This window comes from Drosophila miranda, chromosome 4, assembly GCF_003369915.1.
Source record: "Drosophila miranda strain MSH22 chromosome 4, D.miranda_PacBio2.1, whole genome shotgun sequence".
Taxonomy (NCBI): domain Eukaryota; kingdom Metazoa; phylum Arthropoda; class Insecta; order Diptera; family Drosophilidae; genus Drosophila; species Drosophila miranda.
In genome coordinates, this window is record NC_046677.1 from 29,480,598 (window position 1) to 29,505,577 (window position 24,980).

The window sequence follows — 24,980 nt, forward strand, 5'->3', positions numbered from 1 at the left end:
CTTCCCATTCCCATGTGCGTGGGAGGCGTGGGGCGAGAGCTTTTCTAGTCTCGCCATCGTCGTCGCTGCACAGTGGGTTCGGATAGGGATTGAAAATATAGCCTAGAACTATGGAGCATAGAACCGATACTTTCCCGGCGATTCGTATGCCTTCCCTCCCTAAAAAATAGCTCTCCTCCCACTGTGCAGGGCTGTCCTCGTCCTGGCAATTGCCACTTTTACCCTCTGCATTGCATCGTCGTCTTTATTGTCTCTCAGTTTTCGCTCTTTCTGCTTTCTCCTTTCGCTGGGGCTTGGCTGCTGCTACTTTCTCTCCTTTTTTTTTTTGTTTTTCTCATGAGGTGGGGGGCAAATCTCTTTTGAATTATTACTGTAATTACCGTTGAGTTTCGCCTGGCAATTGCTTCTGTTTCTCCTTCGTTGTCGTCGTCCTAGTCGTTGTCATCATCTCCTGCAAGGGACCAGAGCCCAGAGCCCAGAGCCCAGAGCCCAGAGCCTGTTGTGACACCGCTGATGACTGTGTTGATCCGACGATTATGATTTTATTACGTTTTCGTGTAGTTGTGCTTTGTGTGCTTAATTTCGGTCACAGTTCCCACTCCTTGGCCTTATCCCCGGGTCTTATCCCCGCGGTGTGAAATATGGCCCTCGATTGCGGTGTCGCCCTCCCAGAAAAAACGGAGATGAAACGAGACTTTCAACAAGAGATTTTTGTAGTGTTTTTGTACCCTCGAAGCTGGAGAGTTTTATGGTTTTTGGCGAACACTTTGAAGAGTAAGAGTAAGAGTAAGAGTTGTACAGAGGGCAGTTTTTACATGGGTTTTTGATCCAATCAAGTGCTGAAAAACGCTTTCAAAGGGTATCCAATGTTTCGGCTACAAAGTTCTCTCTTCTGTCTCTCTCCCACTATTCTTTGTATGTGTGAGTTCTGGTCGAAACAATCAAAATTAATCGCTTGTAATGAAGCAACCATAATGGTTCCGACTGGCTAGACGGAGAGGCAGTGCGGCAGAGACCTGGAGAGCATGATAAACGATGTCGCAATGAGCGGAGCATTTAATTGTGGATTGCCCTTCGGGGGCCATGTTGTAAATTGGGTCTACTCGTGTCGGGGGCCTGCCACAGGATTTACTTTCCCTTGCAGCAGGCCAGAGCTAGGGATTAATCAAAATTGATGAATGGAAATTAGTTAAAGGTGGGATTTGAAGAGTTCCGACTTTTGTGGCTCTGAAATCTCTTATATTATGAAATATTCCAAGGAAGGTGGGAATGAATTAGAGGCAGAAATTGTCTCTTTGCTTTCTTTCGTATATCTTCATTCCAAAAACGATTTTGTTTGTTTTTTGTACAAAGACCTGTCTGTTTTCCCTCTACACACATCTTAGCACCTTTTTGCTGAGGAACAGACACATCTTTAAGACCTGACAGTTACCTACCATCTTGTGCGAGCACAAATGAAATGTTCTCAAATATTCCGCCCCCCGAATGGCACTCACATGCCTCCCCCATAACTTATCGTCGGCAGAGAATCGTATATCATATTCCAACGCACTCGAAATGGTTTTCACCTTTCTTGCTGGGCTTACCTTTGGGCCCTTGGATGCGTATATTGTTCATTATATCAGTCATAATTCATGCTCAGCCACTCAACGCCTGTTCTAAAGTCAACCCACACCACCCCACGCTGAGAGGGGGTGGGAGAGGAAAGCGAAACATCTGCCTTTTCTAAAATATTAAATAAAGCAATCAAATAAATCTTCCAACATGCCTCATTTATTGCAGATTACCATCCCAGGAAGCTCCACTGAAAAATGCACAGAGAGGATGCTCCCCCGCCCCCCACCCCCCAAAATGTACACGCACGTACAGGCTGGAGGGCCTTCACTATCATTACGGTCTGTGCCGCCACCCCCCAGCACCCAGTCTGTGCTCCACTGGAGCTCTGCTCTCCCCCAAAAAGTCTGGTAATGGTGGGGCTTCTTGTCTGTAAGTGAACCTTCAATTACGCAAAATAACGGGCGAGCGGTGGAGATTATCTCATTAAAGGCGGCGCACCCTCCCCCCTAGCCACCCCTCCCCACCCCGCATTGTACTATTTTTTGTTGGTCTTCTTTAAATTCCACTCACACGCACAGTGGGCCGTGGGCCGGGGGGTAGGGGGATGGATAGGATCAGTTCAGCTGACAAACTAGAAATATGTTGACTGTCCCCCCAACAAAAAAAAAAAGAAGGAAAAACCGACTTGCCTTTGGCCTGGGTCTTGCCATTAATGTCTGGTCTCCTTCATGTCCTTGAATGAAAGTTCAAGCGAAAGTAAAAGTAAAAGTCGCGACTTCATGCGCGACACATTTCGCCAGGACCCTTTCCTCTCTGCCACACACACACACACACACACACACACTCTCTCACTCTCACTCTTTCGCTCCCTCGTTTTCTGCTCACACTTTCGCTGTCGTCTTGCGTTTCTGGTCTATAAATTTCTATGGCCAAAGAATGCGTGTTTAATGGCCAGCATTGTGTGTGTCTGTGTGTGTGTGTGTGTGTGTGAGCACGTGTGGGAGAGAGAAGGAGGAAGGCAGAGAGCGGCAGAGAGAGGTACGTTACTGCTTCACTTTCCTCCTCCTTTCCTCCCACACAACGCAGAGCGAAGCTCCATTTATTATGCTTCAAAAATGTTCGCATGCCTACCCTGTAGCAGCCGCGTACAGGGGTATATTGGGTACGTGAATATATATGCCACATGGAGGGGGATTCTCCGCATATCTAACACTAGGCAAACCCCCCCATACAGGGCATCCCTTAGTCGTTGTTATGCCCTGCCACACAGGCCTTCGTTTTGTTTTTTTGTTGGTGGTCTGCTGGAATGCCATGCCGCCTGCTTGTGCCTCTGCAAATGCCATTTTAGAAGATGTTTTATGTGTGTGTTGACATTTTTATTGCGGCAACATGTGTCGAAATTCGTCTGCCCTTTAACTACTCCCGAAATTCCCCCCAGCCCCCCCCTCCCTCCACAAAACCATGTTTTAGTTCTGTTTACGTGTGTGTGTGTGTGTGTGTGTGCTTGTGGCATGTGGCAAAACGGTTTACATTGTGCTTAGCACAAGGCAAGAGTTAAATCCATTTCCAGGGATTTTCTGCGGCAGATTAGCGAATCGGCTTGGATCGGATCGGGGGCTCTGCTCAAAGTAGGAGATTGCGGGGCTGTAATTGCAGAACTTTTGACGTTAAAGTTGCGGAATGTACTGATAATACCTGGAAGTTCTAGCGGAAACTAATGGAGAAAGTAGGATACTTTAGGTTTCGGTTTGTTCAGGTTTCCGGGTGGTACAGGGATTAATGATGAGGTTGGGCCACGCCCATGGGCCATGAGACTTTGTGAATGATGGATGAATTGATAAGGCCACAGGGCACTACACTGTCGCTGTTGTGGGTACTCATTCCGGGGGTATGGAATGTCCTAAAGGCAGTTATCTCCAGGCCTTATCCGTGGCCCTGTCTGGGTGGTCTTGGGCCCCAGGTTCCAAGCTTTCCAAGTGCTTACATAATGCAAATTTATATTTATGAGTGTGCCCCCGAAGCATATATCACAATCCCTTCAATCAGCATTGCCCCTATGTACCCCACCCCTGCCATATATTTATAGTAGACACATTTCCCACAGCAATTACCCTTTAACATGCACAAATTCCGCATCACGTATACGCCTACTAGGCCCGCCTATCCGTTTTCGGGGGCTAAACCATTCATCTGTCGGAGGAGGGGGTTGGGGGCATGTGTGGCACATCTATGCAAAGCTAAACGTGCAGCAACTAACAACTAAATTTCATTAAACCGCAGCGCACAAATTGAACTACAACAAACCCAAGAGGTGGATACCACCCCATCCCCCTCCCTAGCTCCATCCCCTGTGCTCATCAACAGGAGCTGCCTGGAGGGAAATTTAAGTGCCTTCGGCGACCAAACGAACCAATTTTGTAGCGGCCATTCCAGGGAGAGCCAGAGAGCCGGAGAGCCGAAAAAAGGCCAACAAAATGAAGCGGCATGAAGTTAATGCCGCAGACCCCAGTCCACCAGCCCCCCCGTCCGCAGTCCCCGCCATGTGCTCTATGAGGCGGATGCCAACAACAGAGGAGAGCAGCGACGACAACAACTCGTGCATGAAGCAACAAAGTGGTGGGTGGTGGGTGGAAGGTGGTGCTGGAGCTGAAGCTCCACGCGACAGCGGAGTGAGAGTGGACAAAAATCACGCAACGGACCATGACAAGCAAACGCAACGTAGCGCATCCTGGACTGCCTTTTTGCGTCTGCTTTGGCATCCGCCCCCGTCCTGTCCTCCTCTTGGACAACTTCAAAAATGCTGCAGCTGTTCGATGTGGAGGATGGTGGGTAGACCCCCAATTCCGCATCAACTCCACGCCTCAACCGCTCCCCTCTCTCTCTCCGCCTGTCTCTAGTTCTCGGCGTGATAATAAAATGAAAACTTTGAACGGACATGCAAAGGAATGGAGCTAGAGCGCATACACTGGGAAAAATCAGGGGCAAAAGAAAGATTAGGAGGCAGGAAACAGACAAAGAGTTGTATGGAATGCTTAAAGAATTCTTTTTCATAGGATCTCTAGAGAATATTCCATTAAATGTATGGGAATGGAATGTCCAAGAAGGGAGACACATCCCCTATTTATAGAGCATAATCAAAAGCCCCAATTAGAACCCTCATTGACCCTCCAATTAGCCAATTATTTCTCCCTGTGCCATGGGCCAGGCTAACTCGGGGCTCGCTTTCAGGCGACCAACGGCGCACCGCATGTCTGGCATATTTAATTTATTTATTTTATGCAAATTTTGGATAATGTATCTGCGGCCGCAGGATACAAAATACACAAACACAAACAACACAGAAAACAACAAGAGAAACCAGCCACAACAGCAGCATCATTGGAGCACCATTGGAGGCCCTTTGGAGCAGCAGCAGCAGCAGCAGCAGGAGTAGATGTTGTAACAATATCAAGGGGTTTCCCAAGGTGGAGTATAAAACCGCTTTGCCACGTTCCACGCCGGGCTCCATCCCGGCTCCAACCAAACAAAAAAATCTTCTATAATGAAAGCAATTGTTGCCAAACCGCGCAGCGCACAAAATTATTCAGCATAGTTGCTGGAAGAGACACAGGGAGGGGGACAACAGCAGCTGGATGCGGTTGCCAGAGCGATATTTAGCATTATACGCTTCATTGTCTAAAGTGGCGCCCAGGGAGTTGGGCCCTCATCCCGGGCATCCGGCTGCCCCAACCAAAGACCAGACCCACCTCTTATTGTATTTATTCAAAAGTTAGAACATCGCCTGCTTGCACTAACTACTAATGTGCGGTTCCCCCCCACCGCCCCTCGTACAGGGGGTGAAGCAGGATGGAAGCGTAGGCGTGGCCTGTTCTGGTGGCAAGTTCTATCTAGCGCCATTTGCTTTTTATTGTTCCAAAAACTGCTGAAAAGTTTTTCCATAATTTTAAGGAATTTCTCTTTTCATGCTACGTTTACTATATTTTTTTTTATATATATTTTTTCCGCTGAATTTTAATAATAAAAATTCTGAAAAAAATGTGGAAAAATTTAGATTATGGAATTTACAAAATTTACCCTTTCTTAGGTTTGAGATGGGAAATATTCGGGGAGCTAGAGCTGTTTATAATGTAACGAAGCTGCCTAGAGTTTACCTTTAACCCCGTGCGCATTATTTCTCCTTTAAAATACAGTTTTTTCCAATAAAATGCTATATGTGAAAACCCATTTCCCTGCCATAGATTCCCCTTTAGGCCACCGGATTATCCCTGTTAAATCATTTAATTTTTGTCTCAAATACTTACCCAATCCCCGCCATATATTTTCATCCTTTTAGCCTGAAAAATACCACCGAAAAAATATATTATGTGTACGAGCTGTGGGCTGCGGTGGGCTGGTGGGAGATTGGGAGAGAGTTTTTACTAATTAAAATGGTTTTTCCGCTGACGCTGATGCGGAACCACAGAACCAAGTTTATAATTCCCCCGCCCCCCGCACCGATTTTTCAAAATGCACCAACAGGGAAATATATATTTATAAAAGTGTTGGAGGGCGGCTCCTGCCCGCCTCATGCGAGGTTCAGAGTCCAGGCCATAAATTAGCATTAAAAGTGCTTGGGGCGTGCACTCTGATGATTTTTGGGGGCAGAGGATGTTAACTATCACGCGCAGCTAATAAATCTGCCCCAAAGGGGGTGGGGAAGGGGGGCATTTAAAAGGATTACGAATCATCGAAGGACTGACGGGCTAAAAGTGATTAAGTCTGACCGCGACGTGGCAACCTTTTCTTTGCCTCGTTCGAGGGTTCTTCCGGTTTATTTGTTTTCGCATTTCTTTTATATTGAACGGGGAGTGCCCGGGCCCGGACCCGGGACCTGCGATAACTGTGCAATTGTATGTGAAACATTTCTGGACTTTTAACCCTTTTTTATGGCTGCCACCGGGGGTCGGTTCGGGGGTCTTGGACTGTCGCTCGCAGTCCATTTACCTGCACAATTGAATGATTTTCTAAACCTTTCGAGCAGTGGGGCTACGACTGGGGGTTGCTGCTCGGTGGGGAGTTCGCAGTTTGTTTATTTTTGGAGTGCAAAAACAGTTTGAAGTATGTAATGTTATCCGAATTTTATTGAAGGGTTTTCGAGACGGTGGGGTACTCGGGTTATTTATGGGAGATTGCGATTATAAAGAGATTGATTTGGGAAATGGCACTCGGTCTCAGGGGACAATAAAAACTCGTTCGATATAAAACATCGAAATTAATCTTAATGGGACTCTTAGTGATTTTTAAAGATATTTGTTACGGAAAATTTATGGTTATTTCTCTCCAAAGAAAGTTTCTTTAAAAGTGGTATATGATATACTATTTATCTGTTAGATAAAAAAGTTTTGGGTCGTCACTGTCGTCTGATATTTAAGGCATATTGGCGTGAGCTAAGCGAGTGAGCCGGGGTCGGGGCCGGGAAATATTGTAATACCTTTTCTTATAGTTTGTTCCTTTACTAGGCACCAACCTAATGACAAAAGATATTGTTCTTAAAGGTCGACAGAACACACGCAGATTTTTCCACAATGTCAATACTTCTTTGGTTAGGACAAGACTTCCGGCTTCTCGTCTTCATTTGACATGTTCTACACATATACCTATGTATATCTTCTGGAACACAGTCTTGTGGTAGGTTATCTGATTCGATATGCTATGCTTCTAATGCGGCGTGGCCGTAAAATTGCTTTGTTTTGGTAAAAACTAACTAGAAATCATCCAAAACTTTGTTTCATTGAAGAAAAAGCTTAGATCAAAGGGAAAGTTTCTGTTTTACTTAGCGCTGATGATCTTTAGAAGTAGAAGGATCCTTCCAGTCCTTCATCGCCAGCCTCCGAGAGTATTACTTGTGCCTTTACCACAATACAATCGGGTGCGAGGGCGATATTCCATCTGTCATCAGCCCAAGAAGTCCCACTACCACGTGATCCATCCCCACAGCACCCTCTGAGGGGATGGCAGCAGTAGGATGTCACACCTCTCAGGAGAGCTCAGACCTGGAGGGCAAACGCCGAGTCCATAGTTCGGGCAATGCGGTGACGTTGGTGGAACTGGATGGAATACCCTATTTATATAGGATTTGGTATGATATGCTGCTAATGTAGGGTGTCCGTGAAATCGGTGATGAGATCAGCAGGTGGCGGAACAGGGCTAGGGCTCCTGTAATTTATCCAAAGAAACCCCGAAAGAGCAAAAGATCTCTCAATATCCATCTCCCTTTTTTTTGCTAAGAAAAATATTAAGATTTTCCACAGTAAATCAAAATAATGCTTTTCCTTCCCCTTTTATTCTAGTTAAAATAAGATCCCCAAATAGTTGCACCGTACATACTAGTGCATATCCTTCATAATTTAGTAGCGCCATAAACCTCTTTTCGCAGATCTAAGAAGCCTCTCTGTGCCCTCCAAAAACTCAGAGAAAAGATGAGAATGAAACAAAGGAAAAGCAGAGCAAAGAAAAGGGAGTCCAGGGAGTACTCGTCCGTTCTGGCCGGCATAACATAAATATTAACTAACTGAGAGACCAGGAAGCTGCAGGCCAGGACATTAGTTAGCTGGCGAGGACAGGACCGAAATTACAATTTTTTGCCAAGGAAACTATTCCACTCCCCTACCATTCCGCCCTATCTATGGAGTTCCTTTCCATCTGCAGAGGTCCCACGCTTCCCTTTCCGTGGGAGAGTCTGGCCGGCTCCCTCATAAAGGACGACTCCCACGTAGGATCCTTTGGCAAGGCATTTTATGTGTGGTCAGGCCATTTGCTGCTTTGCAATAAGTGGCAGAGGGGCATAAAAATAATAATTATGCTTGTACCTTTTATGATTATGGTGTGAAAACAACAATTGCTGTAAGCACAATGGCAAGGACAACGCATCCGCATTCGCATCCGCATCCCCCGACTGCCCACCGCTCTGCCAAGGATATTTACGAGCCATGTGTAGGGGGATGGAGGATGTTAAGGAACAAATTATTAAAACAACAACATGGGAGCTGCCCCACAAAAAAAACGAAAACCTCAACGAGAACAACTCAATGTTAATGGCCGAGCTTAAGGGGGGAGGCTTACACTCGTGTGGGGGATCCTGGGGGGAGGACCTTGGCATCCCTGGCTTAGCGCTCGCCGACTCCGCTTTCGGCACAATAAACAAAAAGTAATTTTCACAAATTTGCCAAACTTGTAAGCCCCGGCCAAGGCGAACCATTGGAATTTATGTGGCGTGCCCGCAGCCCACCTCCCGCCTGCCCTGTACTGAGAGTGGACCCAGGTGTTGCCCCATCCCAGGGCCCCCTCGCAGGGTGCTAGACACGAACCTTTCTTAACGCCGGATACGGAAACTTCTTCCACCATTTTTGTTTCGGTTTTTTCTTCTCTTTCTTTCGGCTAGGAAGGAAACTGTCGCGACGCCATTTATTATCCACTGTCTGAAGGGTCGCCCATTGTCGCCTGTCGGTACTGCCCTCCCCACCCGCCCACTCTCGCTAATAGATATGGTTAATGTGTGTGTGTGTGTGTGTGTGTGTGTGGGAGCCGTGGGGCATTCAACGAGTATGCATGTGCATACCCCCCTCCCATTCGGTGGCTTTTGCAGTTCCGCCTGATTGTCCTGCTCTGGGGGCGTGTTTAGGAGGAAGGAAATTGCGTTGGATTTGATAAAGGTTAAAGGTTAAAGTTTGCTGTTAGAAAGGGGATTTGCACTGACTTGACATGGGTGCGACGAAGCAGTTTAATAAGTGAGGCACTTTAAGTGAAACAAGTGTCGGAATTTCCACTTTCTGTCCATGCCAGTCGAGTCTTTTTGGTAAGAGACATTAGACTATAAAAGGAAGCAGCTTTATAGTGTATAAATTATTAATAATTATCAACGAATGCGTTTAGGATTCGTTTCCCCGTCTCGCCTTCACGTACGGGCTAAATATTGAATATTCCGCTCATCCGAAAGTGATGATTGGTGCTTTAAGCAAATAATTTCCCCATTGTCTTGAGCTCAAATTAAACACGAGTCAAATGGTAGGTGTTGAGCATCAGGAGACATCACCAGAACCATTAGACGGCTTGCTCATCGGCACGGATACAGATTCAAACCCGTTTCTGAAGTCCATAGCTACATATATATCTTCTCCTATATCTTCTTCCCCCCATATCATGTAAATCAAAGTGAAAGCATCCTTTGATGTTGTCTCTCCCACTAAAGGACATTCCCAAATCATTTAAAGTTGCCTGATTTCGTTTCCTCCTTAACTATTTCCCTGCCAAACAAGGACACACCCTGCTTACTCTTATCTGGCATCGTCCTGCATCGCCATCCTTGCCTAATTCAATCGGCTGTGGCAAATTAAAGTTCCATTTCTCTTTGGCGAAGGCGTCAAACCCTTGCCAAATCAAAGAAAAAAAGGGAAAAAATAAGTCTTCTTCTTATCTGAGCAACCCCTGGCCCAGGGTCAAAGTTCGCTGAGGGGGAAGAAGAAGGAAAGACCCCAGACCATGCTTAGCATATGCGCATAAATCACAAGCCCAAAAATAGAAGGGGAAACCCCAGAGAAGAACAGAAGCAGCAGCAGAAACAGAACCAGAACCAGGACAAGAACCAGAAACAGAGGCAAAGACAGAACCAGACGAGACATGAAACCAAGGGGGCAAGTACAATAAAATTGCTAAACGCTACAATGACAATTCAAGCATGTAAATGAAAGCAGGACTAGTGGAAGGAATAGCACAAAAGGGGGATGGACGAACGAAAAGGGGACTCCCATTTCCATCGAACGGGAGAGATGCGAAAGAAGCGCGCGCAAATGAAATTAAAGGCGAGCAAACAAGTTACGGTCAGACAATCAGCAGAAAAGGACCCTCGGACACTGGCCTGCATTGTGCGTGCTCCCCCCTGCCGTAAGCCCCCACTCGCCTTAATCAATTCCTGTTGGGAAACGCCTTCGGTCCCTTTTTTTGCGCCTGCCCCTGGTACAAGTGCAAAACGAGGAGAATCATCTGCCGTTTGGGGATCTCCTGCATCGCCGAGATTGATTTGTGCTGGTTGACCCGCTCCAGCAGGCTGTAGTCCTTGTTTGGCCTTTGATTAAATTAAATTTCATGGGACATATGTACACAGCCCCAAAGATATTCGGACCAGTCTCTTTTTTATCCCTTTTTCCGGCAGGGGTATCCGTGGGTATCCTGCCATTGAAGGAAAAGTTTAGAAAAATTGAGCGTAATTTGCAGCAAATCCATCGTGTAATTTGTTTGTCAACAAATTGGGCTCGGCATTGGGCTCGTCCTCGGCCTCTCCCAAACGAGTGTGTAAATGTTGCACATTTAACATTTCTCCCCCGAAAGAAATTCTCGTTTTTTCCAGTTTATTTTCCTTTTCTTTTCTTTGGGTTGACATTGTCTAATGAGTTAATTAGCCTGCCGATGCCGATGCCCATGGCGATGCCGATGCGGGTAGGTGAGCACATTCGGACCTCATCAGCAGGCCCATTTATCTGCCGGCCTGGGGTCCTTAATGCTGGACTTTGAAGATGGATAAGGAAGAGATTGTGATGACTGAGGATATGGTAAGTGCCTGGCGTTTAGCCTAAGGTGGGGTCTGTCATATACTTTGATTTGCAGAAGGGAATCTTGGCATCTAGGAATTTTTTGTGGAGGGAAATGGAAGGAGAAAGAAATAAATTATAAGGATTTAAAGGAAAGAAGAGAATATTTGATGGGCGGACTGATGGTCTGCTAAGACATCGCCATTTGTTTGAGATATAAGTTCTCCAAGAGTACTCCTTGGGTCTCCGCTCCAGAGGTCTTTCCATATACCATCTGCATACAGTCGTATCTCTCAACAATAGTTGTAATTATCGTCTTATATTTCCCCCCTTTTGTCCCCTATCTCCCCTTGAAAACATATGCCAAAACTTACCCTCTAAGATAGTCCCTGCCCGGCACTAAATATAATTGAATTTTCTCCATTGTTCCGCTGCTGATATTCCGGGAAAACTATGGATCTGGGGCAACGGTTTTGATTTATCAAAGTTTTAAGCCGCTTAATGGCCTCCGACCACAGTTCCAAAGGCGATAATTCCTCGATGGCCTCGATTCCCCCGAAAATTCACTCTCTTCGCATTAATGTTGAATGTCCTTTGGGCCGGGACATGCTCCACTCGATGCTCGATGCTAAACCGCAATAATTTCTGTGGCCTTTCGTTCGAGCAACATTTATTTTTAGTTTCGGTCTCCGGCAGAACTAGCCGCAAGAGGATGCTGCGAAGAGATGTGGTTGGCAGGGCTGTCAATGGCCGGAAAGGACTCGAAGGACGTATGGACGAGACAAAGGCAAATTGAAATGAATGCGTGCGGCAAAAGTTTTGGGGCAGCAGCCAGGAACCAGCAACCAGGACTCAGGACTCCTCAAGTGCAACACAAATGACAAAACCAATGAAATAATCCTTTGCCTTCACTTGGGTCCGAGACTCCTTTGTCCTGCCACATACTTAGGAGCAAGGATGTAAGGATGTAAGGATGTGCTGCTGCTGCAAGCGAAGAAACTTTTGCGGTTCAATTTGAAAAGGAATCTGGTGGCCCTTAAGGACACCCAGGACACACACACACACACATACACATTCCAGACTGGGAAGGATGAATAAAATTTTAATTAAACTAATGAAAATGTACAGGACACGCATAACTTTCGGATGTGGAACAGGAAATGTTCTTCGCCGTAATTTGTTCCTGGCTGGTATCCTTTTTTTTTTGGGGGGGGCGGGGTTTACCATTAAAAATTAACTGGCGGAATAATCGAAACTGTTAAAACGTTAATTTAACACTTAAACGAGACAAGCCAAACCGCAGGACAGCTCGTAACAGTTAACAGTTAACTGGAACTGAAACTGGAACCGCTGCAAACGGCAACTGTCACTGTCTATCGGTGGTTCTACACAGCACCCCACCCTCCACCCTCCAGCCTCCACCCACCACCCTGTGCCTCTGTGTGTGCGGCATTCCAATTGGCAGCTCCTCTGTGTGTCACATTTAATGCAAGAACGGAATTCCATTAAGCGGCAACCGCAGCGCTGCTGACGCCGCTGCCACAGACCAAACCAACCCGAAACCGAACTGAAACCAGCCTCAATCCCCCCAGCCCCCACCCGCCAATCCACAACCCACTCCGCGTGCCACCAGAGAGGAAACGCATTTGTGGTGCCAAATAAACACGCGTCTACGTATGGCGCAGGACCCCTAGAGATGGTCGAGTAAAGGCATCAAATTGTAGTCCCAAAAAAAATATAAATATCTACATAAATATTTTTAAAAAAACTTACATTTTGTAACTATTTATTTGGGGAAGTAGATCTTCTTCTCGAGTGCAGTGGAACACTTTTCTCTTGACTGTATCGTTATCTCTTTTTTAGATATTTTGTTGCCGTTTTGTATCTGGAAAATATTACGTTAAGAGCTTTTTAAAAAAATTCTTAGCTTCTGAATAAACCTATAAATATTTTCTATGAGAGAAGCTTTAGATTGTAGAATTTTAAATATCGGTAATTAAATGAATCAATAATTATTGATTATAATTAGATGGTTTAAAGACCATTTTTCGTTTAAAAAATTGTATAAAATAATGCAATAAAATCACGCATATAAAAATACGCCAATCTAATAGAAAATTTATTAATTGATCGGATAAAATTATATATCTTTTGAAAACCGCGATGGAAAAGCTCTTAAAACAGCAGGAAACTGAAAAGTTAGGCACTGTATCTATATCATCATAGTCTTATTATATCTCTTATTTATCTAAATATAGTAAAAGCGATAGAGGGTAGGCGGTATGTCTAGATATATCTTTATCACTATAAATGGTGTTATATTGCCTTATTACAGATCTTTACCCATAATCTCTGCATTTCCTGCAGCAAATACAAGTACAAATCCTATCCCATCGAATCTGTTCCTCTTCGTGTCACGAACCAGCAACAGCTCCCTTGTCCATCAGCAGCACTCTCACGAAGAGACGCCACGAAGTACTCTTCGTGCCCCCAGCTCCGTTGCGGACTGACTGCAGAGCCCATTCCAATGACTCCAGCCTGCCGGAACACGCAGCATATTGCAGATGTTAAAACACAAAGCTCCAGCTGATGGGGAAGTGGGTACAGGGTGCAGGGTACAGGGTGCAGGGTGGGGCAAAGAATCACAGCGATTCCCCCCGACCCTCTGCCCACCCACACATGTGGCTTACAATCCCACCATATATGTATGTGTCTGAATGTGTTTGTGTGTGGTGCCGGGGAGGGTGTGCTGTGGTGGCACATAAATTGCAATCGGAATATCAAATTGGCAGGAGGTTGGAGGACCACGAACAGGAGTACTGGGCGCTGAAGCAGGAGCCACAGCCAGAGCCAGAGGACGAGGATGAGGACTCTCGGTTGCTTCTCTTGTTCTCTCGTTCGTGATTTTATCAATTCAATAAAAACCAAATAAAATCAGCACAAATGCAAATACCATTAATGTATTGGGTTTAACTTTGTTTTGTTTTCGATTGTTTTATTTATTTTTTTGCATCCCACGCATCTCGTGTATTGTTTTCCCTGCGAAGAGGCTGGGGCCAACGGTCGCCGTCCATTTGATGCAATATTTTCATATGTATTTATTTATTATTATACAAACACTCACCCGCTCGCACTCTTTTTTTTCGGGTCCTGGCCATATTATTTACGCTCTTGTGCGTTTTTATAGTTGACTGGGGACGAAAATATGCGATGCGAAATATGCGAGTTATGGGCTTGAAAATAATTTAAAGATATCGCAGGGAGAATTAATGCACGAAAAATGATAATGCAAATGGAATACATGTACTTTTTAAGGGTTGAATCTGTGATGGTTGAAAGCGAGAGGGAGATGGTAATAGTAGTAGGGGCATAAAGATAGGGGGATTCATACCAGATGTAGAGAGAGATTAATGGGCTCTGGTCATTCAAATGCTCAAATCAATAATGTGGAATATTCAGATTCCTGCTGGAACCTAAACGGTACACAAGATACATCTGTAACAAGATACATCTAAAAAATTTCCATTTTACACTATGTTCTGACATCATATAATAACAGAAGGTTTATTCTGTCACTGAAATTGAAAGTGGTATTAATCAGATGTGCGATGAAACATGGTTCCTTTCTCTGGTCACTCTGTTACTAGTGATCAACCAATAGAAATGATCTGATGATCCTGACACTCTTCTTCAACTATCTATCACTATCACAGTAGGACAGTCAGTCAGTGATCCTCCCTGTCGTAACAGAACTCCATTAAGAGCACACTAGAATGGGTAAAATGGGATGTGAAGTGACTCCTAGCACATGTGGAATGCATGTAGGAATGCCCTGCACATTTCTTAAGCAGAATATGGGTAAGGTCCATTTGGATCAAAGTTTATGCAGGACTCAATATATGACAATATTCGTAGTTGGTTCTGGCATATTTTTGGAACTTGTAATATTTTGTTGGCCTTTTCCCACGGCTAACGTGTGCATGTTGTGGAAATTTTAAATATGCAAAAGTGTTCTCCGAGGTCCTTTAATTCTTAATGGGATAGGAATTTCGTGAATTCAATTCATATATTATTCGCTTAGTTTTAAGTTTATTTTTGCTGAAATCTCCAACCGTGCGATGCTCTGCTGCTGTTCTCAGTCGCTGCGCTGCCAGCGTTTGACTCTGCTTTCATTCCTAGAGGTGCATAGAATCAACGGAGAAAAGTAGGGCTTCCAATTCTGTTTTTACACGGTAGATTAGTTTCAGAAAAAACCGTGGAAAAAAAGACATTGATCGTATGAAAATAGGGAATTGGTTTCTTAACTCTAAAACCTATTAAAAATAGGGAAAACAAAGTTTTTTTAAAAACAAATATTCATGTTTATTAATTGTTAATAATTATTAAAGACAAAAAAGATAAGCACTCTAAGCTTGAAAATTTGTAATGAAAATTATTTATGACAATTTCAGGAACTAAAAACAATAGTGTCTGTATTCAAACAGCTTTGTTGCTAACAAAAAGAATGAGTTATTCAATTTTTAAGCTACAAATTATAATCCTAAACACAGGAACCCAAATTTAATTGCTGTCGTCATCATCATCAGTTGATTCGCTTCGCTTGCTTCGAATGCCTATAGGATCACTATCACTATCATCGCTGGAATAGTCCTGAACAGGACTTTCTCCTGCTCGATCGGCGTCTACATTGTGAACAGTGAACTCTGTTATGTGCCGTTGTTGGCCAATTGTTTCCACCTCTTCGTATAGTTCTCTGTAACGACCCAAACAGGAGCCCAGTTCACGGTGGAGTTGTGCAGCTCTTTCGAAATCGGGATCGTCTGTGACGAAATGGTATCCCAATTTAGTTGTAAGTTCAAGTCCATCGGCAATTATTTTCTGAAGTTTTATTGGAAATTCTATGGAACTTGCGGCTTTCCGTTTCTCAGAGTCAATTTCGCCCTTGATTTTGATGGTTTGAAGTGCATGCCTTTGGAGGAATCCTGTCAACCATCCTGAGCTTGCAGAAAATAGGTAGGTCTTCTCATGAGTGGATTGTGTAGAGGTGGACGGTTGTTCGTCCTTTATCATTTTATAGAACCTCAATGCCTGCTCTTTGATATCGTTTCCGTCTACGGAAATCCGTTTCTGTGCATTGTCCTCGAGCCATGTTACGAGTGCCTTTTCCATTTTTTCTTTAGTGGCATCTCTGGTGTACGATGAAAACTTGGCAGATAGTTCCGTTCCAGAAATCACCGATTGCCTAATTGAGTTCTCATTTCTTTTTATAGTTCTTATGGTGGCTTCGTTTAGGCCGTATATTTTGCCCAGAAATGTGGAGCCTTCTCCATTACGAAGGCGATCTAAAATTTCAATTTTGGTTCCCAAAGAAATGGCTTTGCGTTTTAGTTTTTTATTTCTAGTTTTCGGCATTTTTTTCTAGGAATACATAAAATAATTAACAAAATTACAAAAATATAAATAATGTAATGAATATACTATAATATGTATTTTTTGGCTTACCTTTTATGCGTTAGTGCCTTAAAATTTGAAAAATTTCTGTACCCAACACGTCCGACTGCATTGAGTGTTCACCAGATACTAACACTTTTTTATTGTAAAATGAGAATTCTCTTAAATTTTCACAAAAAGAAAATTCCCCTTGAAATTTTGATGTCTGCAATTTCTCTCAACAGTATAAATATGTATATGCGTGTGTGTATGCATACGCAAACAAAAACGAAAGAGAAACCAATATGTACATATTCTCTTTATGCTCTTTTTGGTTTTCTTTTGCTGTCTAGATGTTTGTGAGCGGTATGTGTTTTTTTTTGCTAAATGGGACAAAATCGTGTACAAAAATTTTAAATTTGTGGTTTTCAAACCGTGTTAAATCGTAACCGTGTAAAAATAGACCGTATAAAAACAGAATTAGGTGTAGACACAAAAAACGAAAGAGAAACAGATATCGTATGTATGAATTCTCTTCACGCTTTCTATTGTTTTCGTTTTGTTTCCAGCTGTTTGTGGGCTGCGTGTGTTTTTATCTATTTGTGTTGTGTTATTTTGAATCGTGCTAAATGCCACAAAATCGTGTATAAAAAATTAATTATTTTTTTTATTTTTAGACCGTGTAAAAATAGACGTTTAAAAACAGAATTATATGTGTTTCTATTGCTTCACACGAGGTTCCGTATTCGCTGAGAGCAAGAGCGCGAGTGAGAGGGCGAGAGAGAGGCCTCAATCGCAAGCTGAGAGAGCGAAGCAATTGAGAGAGAGCATATGCATGGCGTGAGAGCAGCAAAACGAAGATCAGGTAGGGCAAATGCAACGGCACTGCGGACCAGGCGAAGTCCCAGAAGAAGAGCGCAGACAGGTACACACAAAACATACATATGTGTGTATGCATGTATGTATATATGCACATACCCAACAAACCAAACGCTCACAAATTAAATCGCATGCGAGACAAATGCGAGACTTAATGGAGTTTGCGAGACTTTGGCGATATCTTTTGAGAGATTTGCGATCTTTTCGTGATACAAAAAGTAAGAATTCTGCGGGAATCTCGCAAAGGGCACGTTTACCCACAAGATTTCCTTAAGGACTGATACTATTTAAAAGGAAATTAAATGCTCTTTTAAGTAAATGGTTAGACAAATTCATTGGAAACATCTTTGGATTGATAGCCATTGATGTATTATTCATTATTTTCCATCATTGTTTCCAAAACCAAATAAATATTCCTCCTTTCAATACCCGTACAAATGAGTTTTTCCTTCCCAATATTCTTCTAATTATTACAACAATAAATTACTATTTTCCAGCAAAAGATTTTCCATCTTTCAGGCACCTGATCTGGAGTCCTCCCCCCTCCCATTAAACGGCAATCAGTGGAAACTAATTTGCTTTTTCCCCCCCTCCACGAAATAGCAACAGCAGCTGCTCCTCAGCCTCATTCTGAATCTCATCGGAGGCAAAAAGAAAAATGAAGCCCCATGAAGCCTAATGAAGTTTTGGCGTGTGTGCCCCACGCCACGCCACCCACTTGGCTCACCTTTCGACGCGCAGTGCCTTGGACTGACTGCCAAGAGCACAATTCAATTATTGTTTTATAATTAATATTTTGCACATCAAAATCGCATCAGCGGCAGCTGGGAAGCTGCCTCTAATTTCCACGCACTCATGGGCACAGCGCACGCAAGGCCTTGGGAGGAGGAGGAGGTGGGAAAAATCCTAGAATGTTGCGTGTGGCACACAAGACAACAACAAGGAAAAACAGAGCTTAATTGGAGGGGGGAAAATGCGCTCTAGTTGGGGATAAATTAGTTGTAAGCAGGATCGTTAATGAGTGCTTCGAGGGGGCAAAGGAATGCTATCCAATCTCTACCCCATGTTCTATATACAATTTTAAATATAATAAAATTTCAAATATGTTCCCGGACCTTGGCATTGCCCCAAAAATCAGATTAAAAAGCAATCTGCCATGTAGTTATTACTTTCTATGTGGCAGGCATCCGATGTGGTCCCATGTGGACACCATATCATTGCCTGTCCGGAGATTTTTGCAACTTTTATGCAGATCGCTTGGATGCTGCATTTAAACTCAATTAAAAGCAAAATATTTACTCGATAGCCCCAAAGATTAATAACTTTTTAAGGACCAGAGCCAGAGATACTTCTACTTCTAGTCGGGCAGAAAAAGATTAATCTCGTTAAACGTTGAGGCGTGCCAGGCGGGGCTGCATCTGGGGCTAGAAACTTTGCGTGCAGCACGCCCCCTCCTGGCCGCCTCTGGGAGTGGCTCGCACATACATATATAATTATTCCTCGACCATGGCCATGGCCATGGCGACTCCTGTTCTGCTGCAGCTGATGGCGTCAACTCCCAGAAGTATACTTAATTATATTGTCGTAACTTTAAATGTCATTTGGCCATTGTCTGCGACACATGCGAGCGGCAGGCGGTCGGTGTGGCCCGATGCACTGCGAGAAGCTCTGAAGCAAGCAGAGAGCCTTTTCCTGGCCCATCTCTTTGGAATCTCTCCCAGTGTAGAGAGAACGGGGGTGAGACCAGGACTGGGACAAATCAGCTGCCGTACGTGGCCTGGCCGCTCTGGCAGACAACAACATTGAGATTCATGTGGCAGAGTCACAGAGTCATGCCAGTTAGTCCAGCGCGTGCCGTGCCTCCGACTCTAAGGCCCAGCAGTGGCCGGAGTCCTGGTCCTGCCACACAAGAGGGGGTCAAGAAACTTGAAATCTCAACATGCGTTTGCCTCATGATATTTGCCAGCATCCGTATCCCCCCATTTGTTAGCTGTAAATATGCTGAAGAATATAATTCATCTGGGCAAAAGATAATGCGGCACAGCTGTAAAATATGACGCCATGGACTCGTATGCTTTGCCACTGACTGCATCTGACTCTGGCTCTGACTCTGGCTCTGCTTTTGCTTCTGCCTTTGTTTCTGCTTTTGACAATGCCTTTAAATACTCATTATTATTTCTCTCATGCAATTGAATTTCCAGCCAACCGATGACCAGTGGGAAAAACCAACCTGACCAGTTCTGCTACTGTTCATTCGGCCAAGATCTCACGATGCGAATAGTGCAATAAAATAATACAGCAAATTCTCGCCGATTTAATTGCGGGGCGTTCAAAGCGAGAGATGCGCTCAGGCATCAAGCCCAGAGATGATCCCAACAGCCGATGATTTGAGAACTTGAATGCCAATCAATTGGGATTGGATGAGGATTATAAACTATCAAAGGGGACCCTGTAGATACCCTATCTTAAAAGACGGAGTAAATTATGTCACATCTGTCCATGAAAGAATCGGATAATGATATTTGGAGCATAAAACATTATTTTGTGAAATTGGAATTATATTTCTTTGATGGCAATAACCATTTCAGAAGATTTTCGTTATGTGGTAGGAGGTTTGGACTCCCCAAAGCTAATGTGAACGACAAACGATCTATAAAATGAGTATAAAGTAAATTATATATAAAATATATAGTAAACATTGCAAGTTATTAGTTGCCACAGTATGATATCATTTGGAAGCCTGAATTTAAAGTTTCAGAAACAAGTTTGAATGTGGATCCAAGCCGATAATGTTTATTCTGGTGTCTCAATTTCAGCTATTTGAACTTTTCCTGACTCTTGTTTAAATTTAAGCGCAAGACGTTGGGTAAATTCCTAGTCCAAAGCACCAATCATCACTTTCGAATGAGCGGAATATGCAATATTTGCCTCGTAATCGAATGACAGACGCAGAAACGAAACTGAGATCAATTCCCGATCCACTTGTAGGCCTTGTCTGCCATTTTCTCTCTTCTTTTCCCGTTTCATTTCGAGTTCAAACGAATTTTGACCAAAAATGTCTATTCCCATTTCTCATTGAAGTGCGTTTTTGCGTGCTATTCCTTTCGAAAGTGCCCCAAAAGTCACCCCAAAAGCTAATTCCAGATTTGTTGTGACTCAATGAACTACAACTGGCTTGAAGTTCGCTCCGCGGAGCATCAGCTCGTCATCATCGCTGTAAAGTACGTGATTAGAATGCTGGAGAGGCGCAGCTCCCCCTCCGGGACGGCGCCAAACATGGTCTTATATCATGGCAGGCACGCAAACAGAACGAAGCAACAAAAGTTGAATTTATATAGTTTTATCAACTAAAGCGGTCGTTGTTGTTGTTGCTTTTTATCGCCAAGCCAAGCAAGTAGCCGGCCTCGCTCAAAAAAAACCCAGCTCTGGGACTATGGGGCTCTGCGATGCCAGGGAATGCCTCAGTTGTTCAGTTCCAGTTCGACAATCGAGTGAAACGATATGCAATCGCTGCTGAAGTGGAACTTTCTGTGGGTATTGATGGGGCTGCTGCTGGCAGTGACCTTGACGCGCTCCGAATCGGTGTCGGAGCCGGAATCTGGTTCCCATGTCCGCGTGAAGCGCGTCGTCGGTGGCAGGCAGTCGAAGGCCCCGCCTGTGGACGATCCGGTGGTATTCGCGCGCCTCTTCAATCGGGATGCCCGCGTCGAGGGCTTCCGGAATCCCACGACTGGCGTCTACAGCTTCCTGGGGGTGCACTATGCGGAGCCGCCGCTGGGTTCGCTGCGATACGCCCGTCCCGTGTACAGACGCCTCGGCGGAGACATCAATGCCACGCGCCACGGACCGCCCTGCATCCAGCCGCATCCCCAGGCGCCGCAGCGGATCGTCGGCGAGGAGAACTGCCTGCTGCTGAACGTCTACACGCCGCAGATGCCCGACGAGACCTCCGGACTGCCTGTCTTCGTGTGGATCCATCCGGGCGGCTATCGCTATGGCTCGGCGGCCCAGTACGATGCCACGCCCATGGCCCAGAGGGGCGCCATTGTGGTGGCCCCGCAGTACCGTCTCGGCTCGCTGGGCATCATGGGCGACGGCACCAAGCAGTTCGACGGCAATCTGGCCATGTTCGACCTGGCCGCCGCCCTCCGCTGGGTCACCGACTACATCTCCTACTTCGGCGGCAATCCCAAGCAGGTCCAGGCCATTGGCCACGGCTCGGGTGCGGCCAGCGCCATGTATCTGTCGATGTCGCGGACGGCTCGCAGCGCCGGCGATGTCCACGGTGTGGTGGCCATGTCGGGCACGGCTCTCTCGCAATACGCCACGGACAAGGAGCCCGTTCAGAGTGTCGAGGAGGTGGCCAAGATCAATGGCTGTCCCACGGGCAACGAACTGGAGATCGTCAATTGTTTGAGAGCGGTACGCGTCTATCCCTTGAACGTGGATCCCCAATTCTGATTCTGACCCGTTTCTTTTCAGAAAAGCGCCGAGGACATCATTCGAAACGACGACAAGGTCCAAACGGAGCGTCTGGCGGGGCGGGCTCTGGTGAAGGGTCTCACGGGGAATGTGGGCTTCCAGCCGCACATCGAGAGCCCCGACGATGGCCGGGCCCTGCCCAGTCTCATTGTGGGCGAGCCCGAGCAGCAGCTGAAGAGCAACAACTTCTCGGGCATACCCCTGCTCACGGGAGTGGCCAAGCACGAGACGGCCAACTCGGTGACGGTGGAGACCATCGAGAAGGTCTTCGGCTCGGCGGAGCAGTTCCTGGGCTCCCTGAGCGATGCCCTGAACAAGCTGACGGGCTTCCTGAAGATCGATCAGATCACGGGGCAGATCGCCAAGCCGCAGCTGCCGGGACTCACGAGCGTGCTGACGCCCACGCTGCAGGACGTGTGGAAGGTGCCGCAGGCCCTCAACGTGGACCAAGTCCTGTCCAAGGTGGTCGAATCCACCACGGACGTGCTGTTCAACCTCCCCGCCGTGCTGACCACCCAGGTGTGGTCCAAGCTGGCGCCGGCCTTCATGTACAGCTTCGAGTACAACGGCACCAGGTCGAAGGGCATCAACTTCCTGCGCGGCCTGCCCATCGTCTCGGAGTCGGCCAACGACAGGCCGGACACGGTGGGCCATGGCGACGAGCTGGGCTACATGTTCGATGCCAACGATATCTTCGGGGCTCCCCTGGAGGAGACACGTCTCACCAGCCCAGAGGACCTGAAAGTGCGCCACAATCTCATCGACATGCTCGTCCAGTTCGCCAAGCAGGGAGGTGGAAAGACCGGCTCTGGCTCGTCACTCTTCCAGAGCGTCTCTGGCAAGGCCACGCCGTTCATCAAAATCGACACCCGACTGGAGACCTCCAATGACTTTCGCTTCTGCGAGCTGTCCGTGCTGGGGGCCTCGCTCTCGCCCCTCAGCTCCACCAGCTGCGCGGGGCTGGGCAGTCTCCTGGGCCAGCTGGGCGGCGGTCTGGGTCAGACGATTGGCGGCGCTGGCCAGAAGTTGGGCTTGGATGGTGCCGGCCAGAAGTTGGGCTTGGGTGGCTCTGGCCTCGGCTTGGGTGGCGGCAACAAGAACAAGAGGCCGGGAGGCTTGGGCTTGGGCATTATCTAGGAACAGAAAAAGATCCAGTTGTAAAATTCCACCTTAAATAAAGAGAGATTTAATCTAAAGTGGAACACCCGTGTTTCTAGAGTGTCAAAACTTTCCATCGCATAGTTTTCCCATATTTTCATACGGAATGAAGCTGGAGGGGGTGCCCGAGGAGGGGGGGGGGACTGAGCTGGTTCTATTGATTTAAGCTGTTGCCATGACCCGTCCGTCGCTCAATTAGCACAGCTCTGTGCCGGTTCAATGCCTATGCCTGCCGCACTAATCTCTCTATTGACTTTGGGCTTCCCCTCTAGCATGCCGCATGCCCCCTGCCCCCTACCCACCGTGCCACATGGCAGCAAGAGCCGCAACTGAAACGCGGCGATAAGCAAATTTCCGGGCGCGCAAAATTTAAACAATAGAGAAACCCAGAGAGAGAGGGGCAGGGGGCAAAGAGAGGCAGAAATTTGTTAGATGAGTGGTGGAGAAAGTGCGGGGGGGGGGGGGGGCTGGGGGGAAGGCAGTTTTATAACTTGTGGCCAGATCTTAGCCCCCGGGAGCCTTCTGCATAATGTTGATGCTGGTTGGCACTGGCAACAGTGCAAACAATGAGCATAAGCCCCACTCCCCCTCCCCCCCTCACTTGGCCTGGCTGGGAGTCAGTGGAGGACTCCACTCTGCCTCTGTCTCTGGGTTGCCTTGACGCCTTTTGTGCAAATTCCCTGCACGCGTTGAACTATGACCAAAAATGCTAAAGCCATGGCCGAAGCCGGAGCCAAAGTCAAAAGCCGAAACCAAAGCCGGCTTATGGCGTCGTCGTCTCATCCTCTGTCCAAGTACCAGTTCCCCCCCCTACCCCCTCTCCACCGTTGGAGTACCCGTTGGGAGGAATGTGGGCGTGAGGCATCTCCTGTTTTCGCTGCCAAGTGATGATATTATTAATATTATTAAAACTAATTTTATGAATTGAAAGCCAGAACAGCCTCTCACTCCCCCCACTCCACCACCCACTACCCACTCCCCCTCTTCCAAAGAGGAAATGTTAATGGGGCTCTCTATTTGAGAGTTGGACAGGCTGACGCCTGGTCAGTGATGGCAGTAGACATTTTACTGTTACTCTGAAAAGGAATTTGGGGTATTTGGAAAATTTTGGCAATTTAGGCAAATATTTAAGCCGCGAATAGCTTCGTTTTTGAATTTTTAAACTGGAAAAGGGTTATATCTTCAGGTATATCTTTTCTTCTCCTTCTTCCTATCGATACCTATCCATGATCTCGATCTAATTAACACCAACTTATTTATATTTATTTTTGTGAATATTTAATTTAATTATTTAAAATTATGGTGAAAATTCATGTTTACCTGAAATATAACATAACAAACGCCAAAATAAAAAGTTCCATAAACAAATATTTAAAAAATAATAAAAATAAAAATTTAAAAAAATAAAATTAGGTATTCCAGATCTCCTTTGAAGCTTATAAATTGTCAAAAGCCTAAAATTTAGTTATCTAAAATAATGACAAAAACCGAGATTTACCTATCAATAAAAGAATAAATAAATACTAATCAATAACAAAAATAACAAATAATATAATAAAAATAATTACAATAAATAAAAAAAGAAAAATAAATAAAAAAATAATAATAAATAAAAAATTAGAAAATAAATTTAAAAAAATTAAAATAAGAGAAAACAAAAAAAAATAGAATAAAATAATATAAAATATTCTAGATCGCATCTAAAGCTTATTAATTATAGAAGACTAAAAAATACATTTTTCAGGATTAAATATTCTGAAGGAAAACACTTTTCCCGCAATTCAGATTCCCAAAAATCATTTCTCCATCTTTTTTAGGGCACTTTTTCAGGCCACATCGTGGACCTCGTGTTGGGGGCGGCTAGAACCCAACTCAAGATGGCCTAACCATGTCTATGGCTATGGTTATGGC

General features: G+C 45.4%; 2 protein-coding genes across 2 annotated transcripts; one reads left to right on the forward strand and one right to left on the reverse strand.

The window, feature by feature from the left end:
• Positions 1–15,457: 15,457 nt before the first annotated feature.
• LOC108164051 (tigger transposable element-derived protein 2-like) lies at positions 15,458–16,837 on the reverse strand. The gene is made up of 2 exons (XM_017299629.2): positions 16,623–16,837; positions 15,458–16,538 (listed from the first exon to the last, which is right to left on the reverse strand). Exon 2 carries the CDS (start codon positions 16,530–16,532, stop codon positions 15,681–15,683), a length of 852 nt encoding a protein of 283 aa, XP_017155118.1. The 5' UTR covers positions 16,533–16,538; positions 16,623–16,837; the 3' UTR covers positions 15,458–15,680.
• A 4,052-nt stretch (positions 16,838–20,889) lies between these two features.
• Positions 20,890–23,113, forward strand: LOC108164108 (carboxylesterase 1E). The gene is made up of 2 exons (XM_017299698.2): positions 20,890–21,851; positions 21,912–23,113. The coding sequence occupies exons 1-2, from the start codon at positions 20,931–20,933 to the stop codon at positions 23,046–23,048; spliced, it is 2,058 nt and encodes a 685-aa protein (XP_017155187.1). The 5' UTR covers positions 20,890–20,930; the 3' UTR covers positions 23,049–23,113.
• Positions 23,114–24,980: the final 1,867 nt, after the last annotated feature.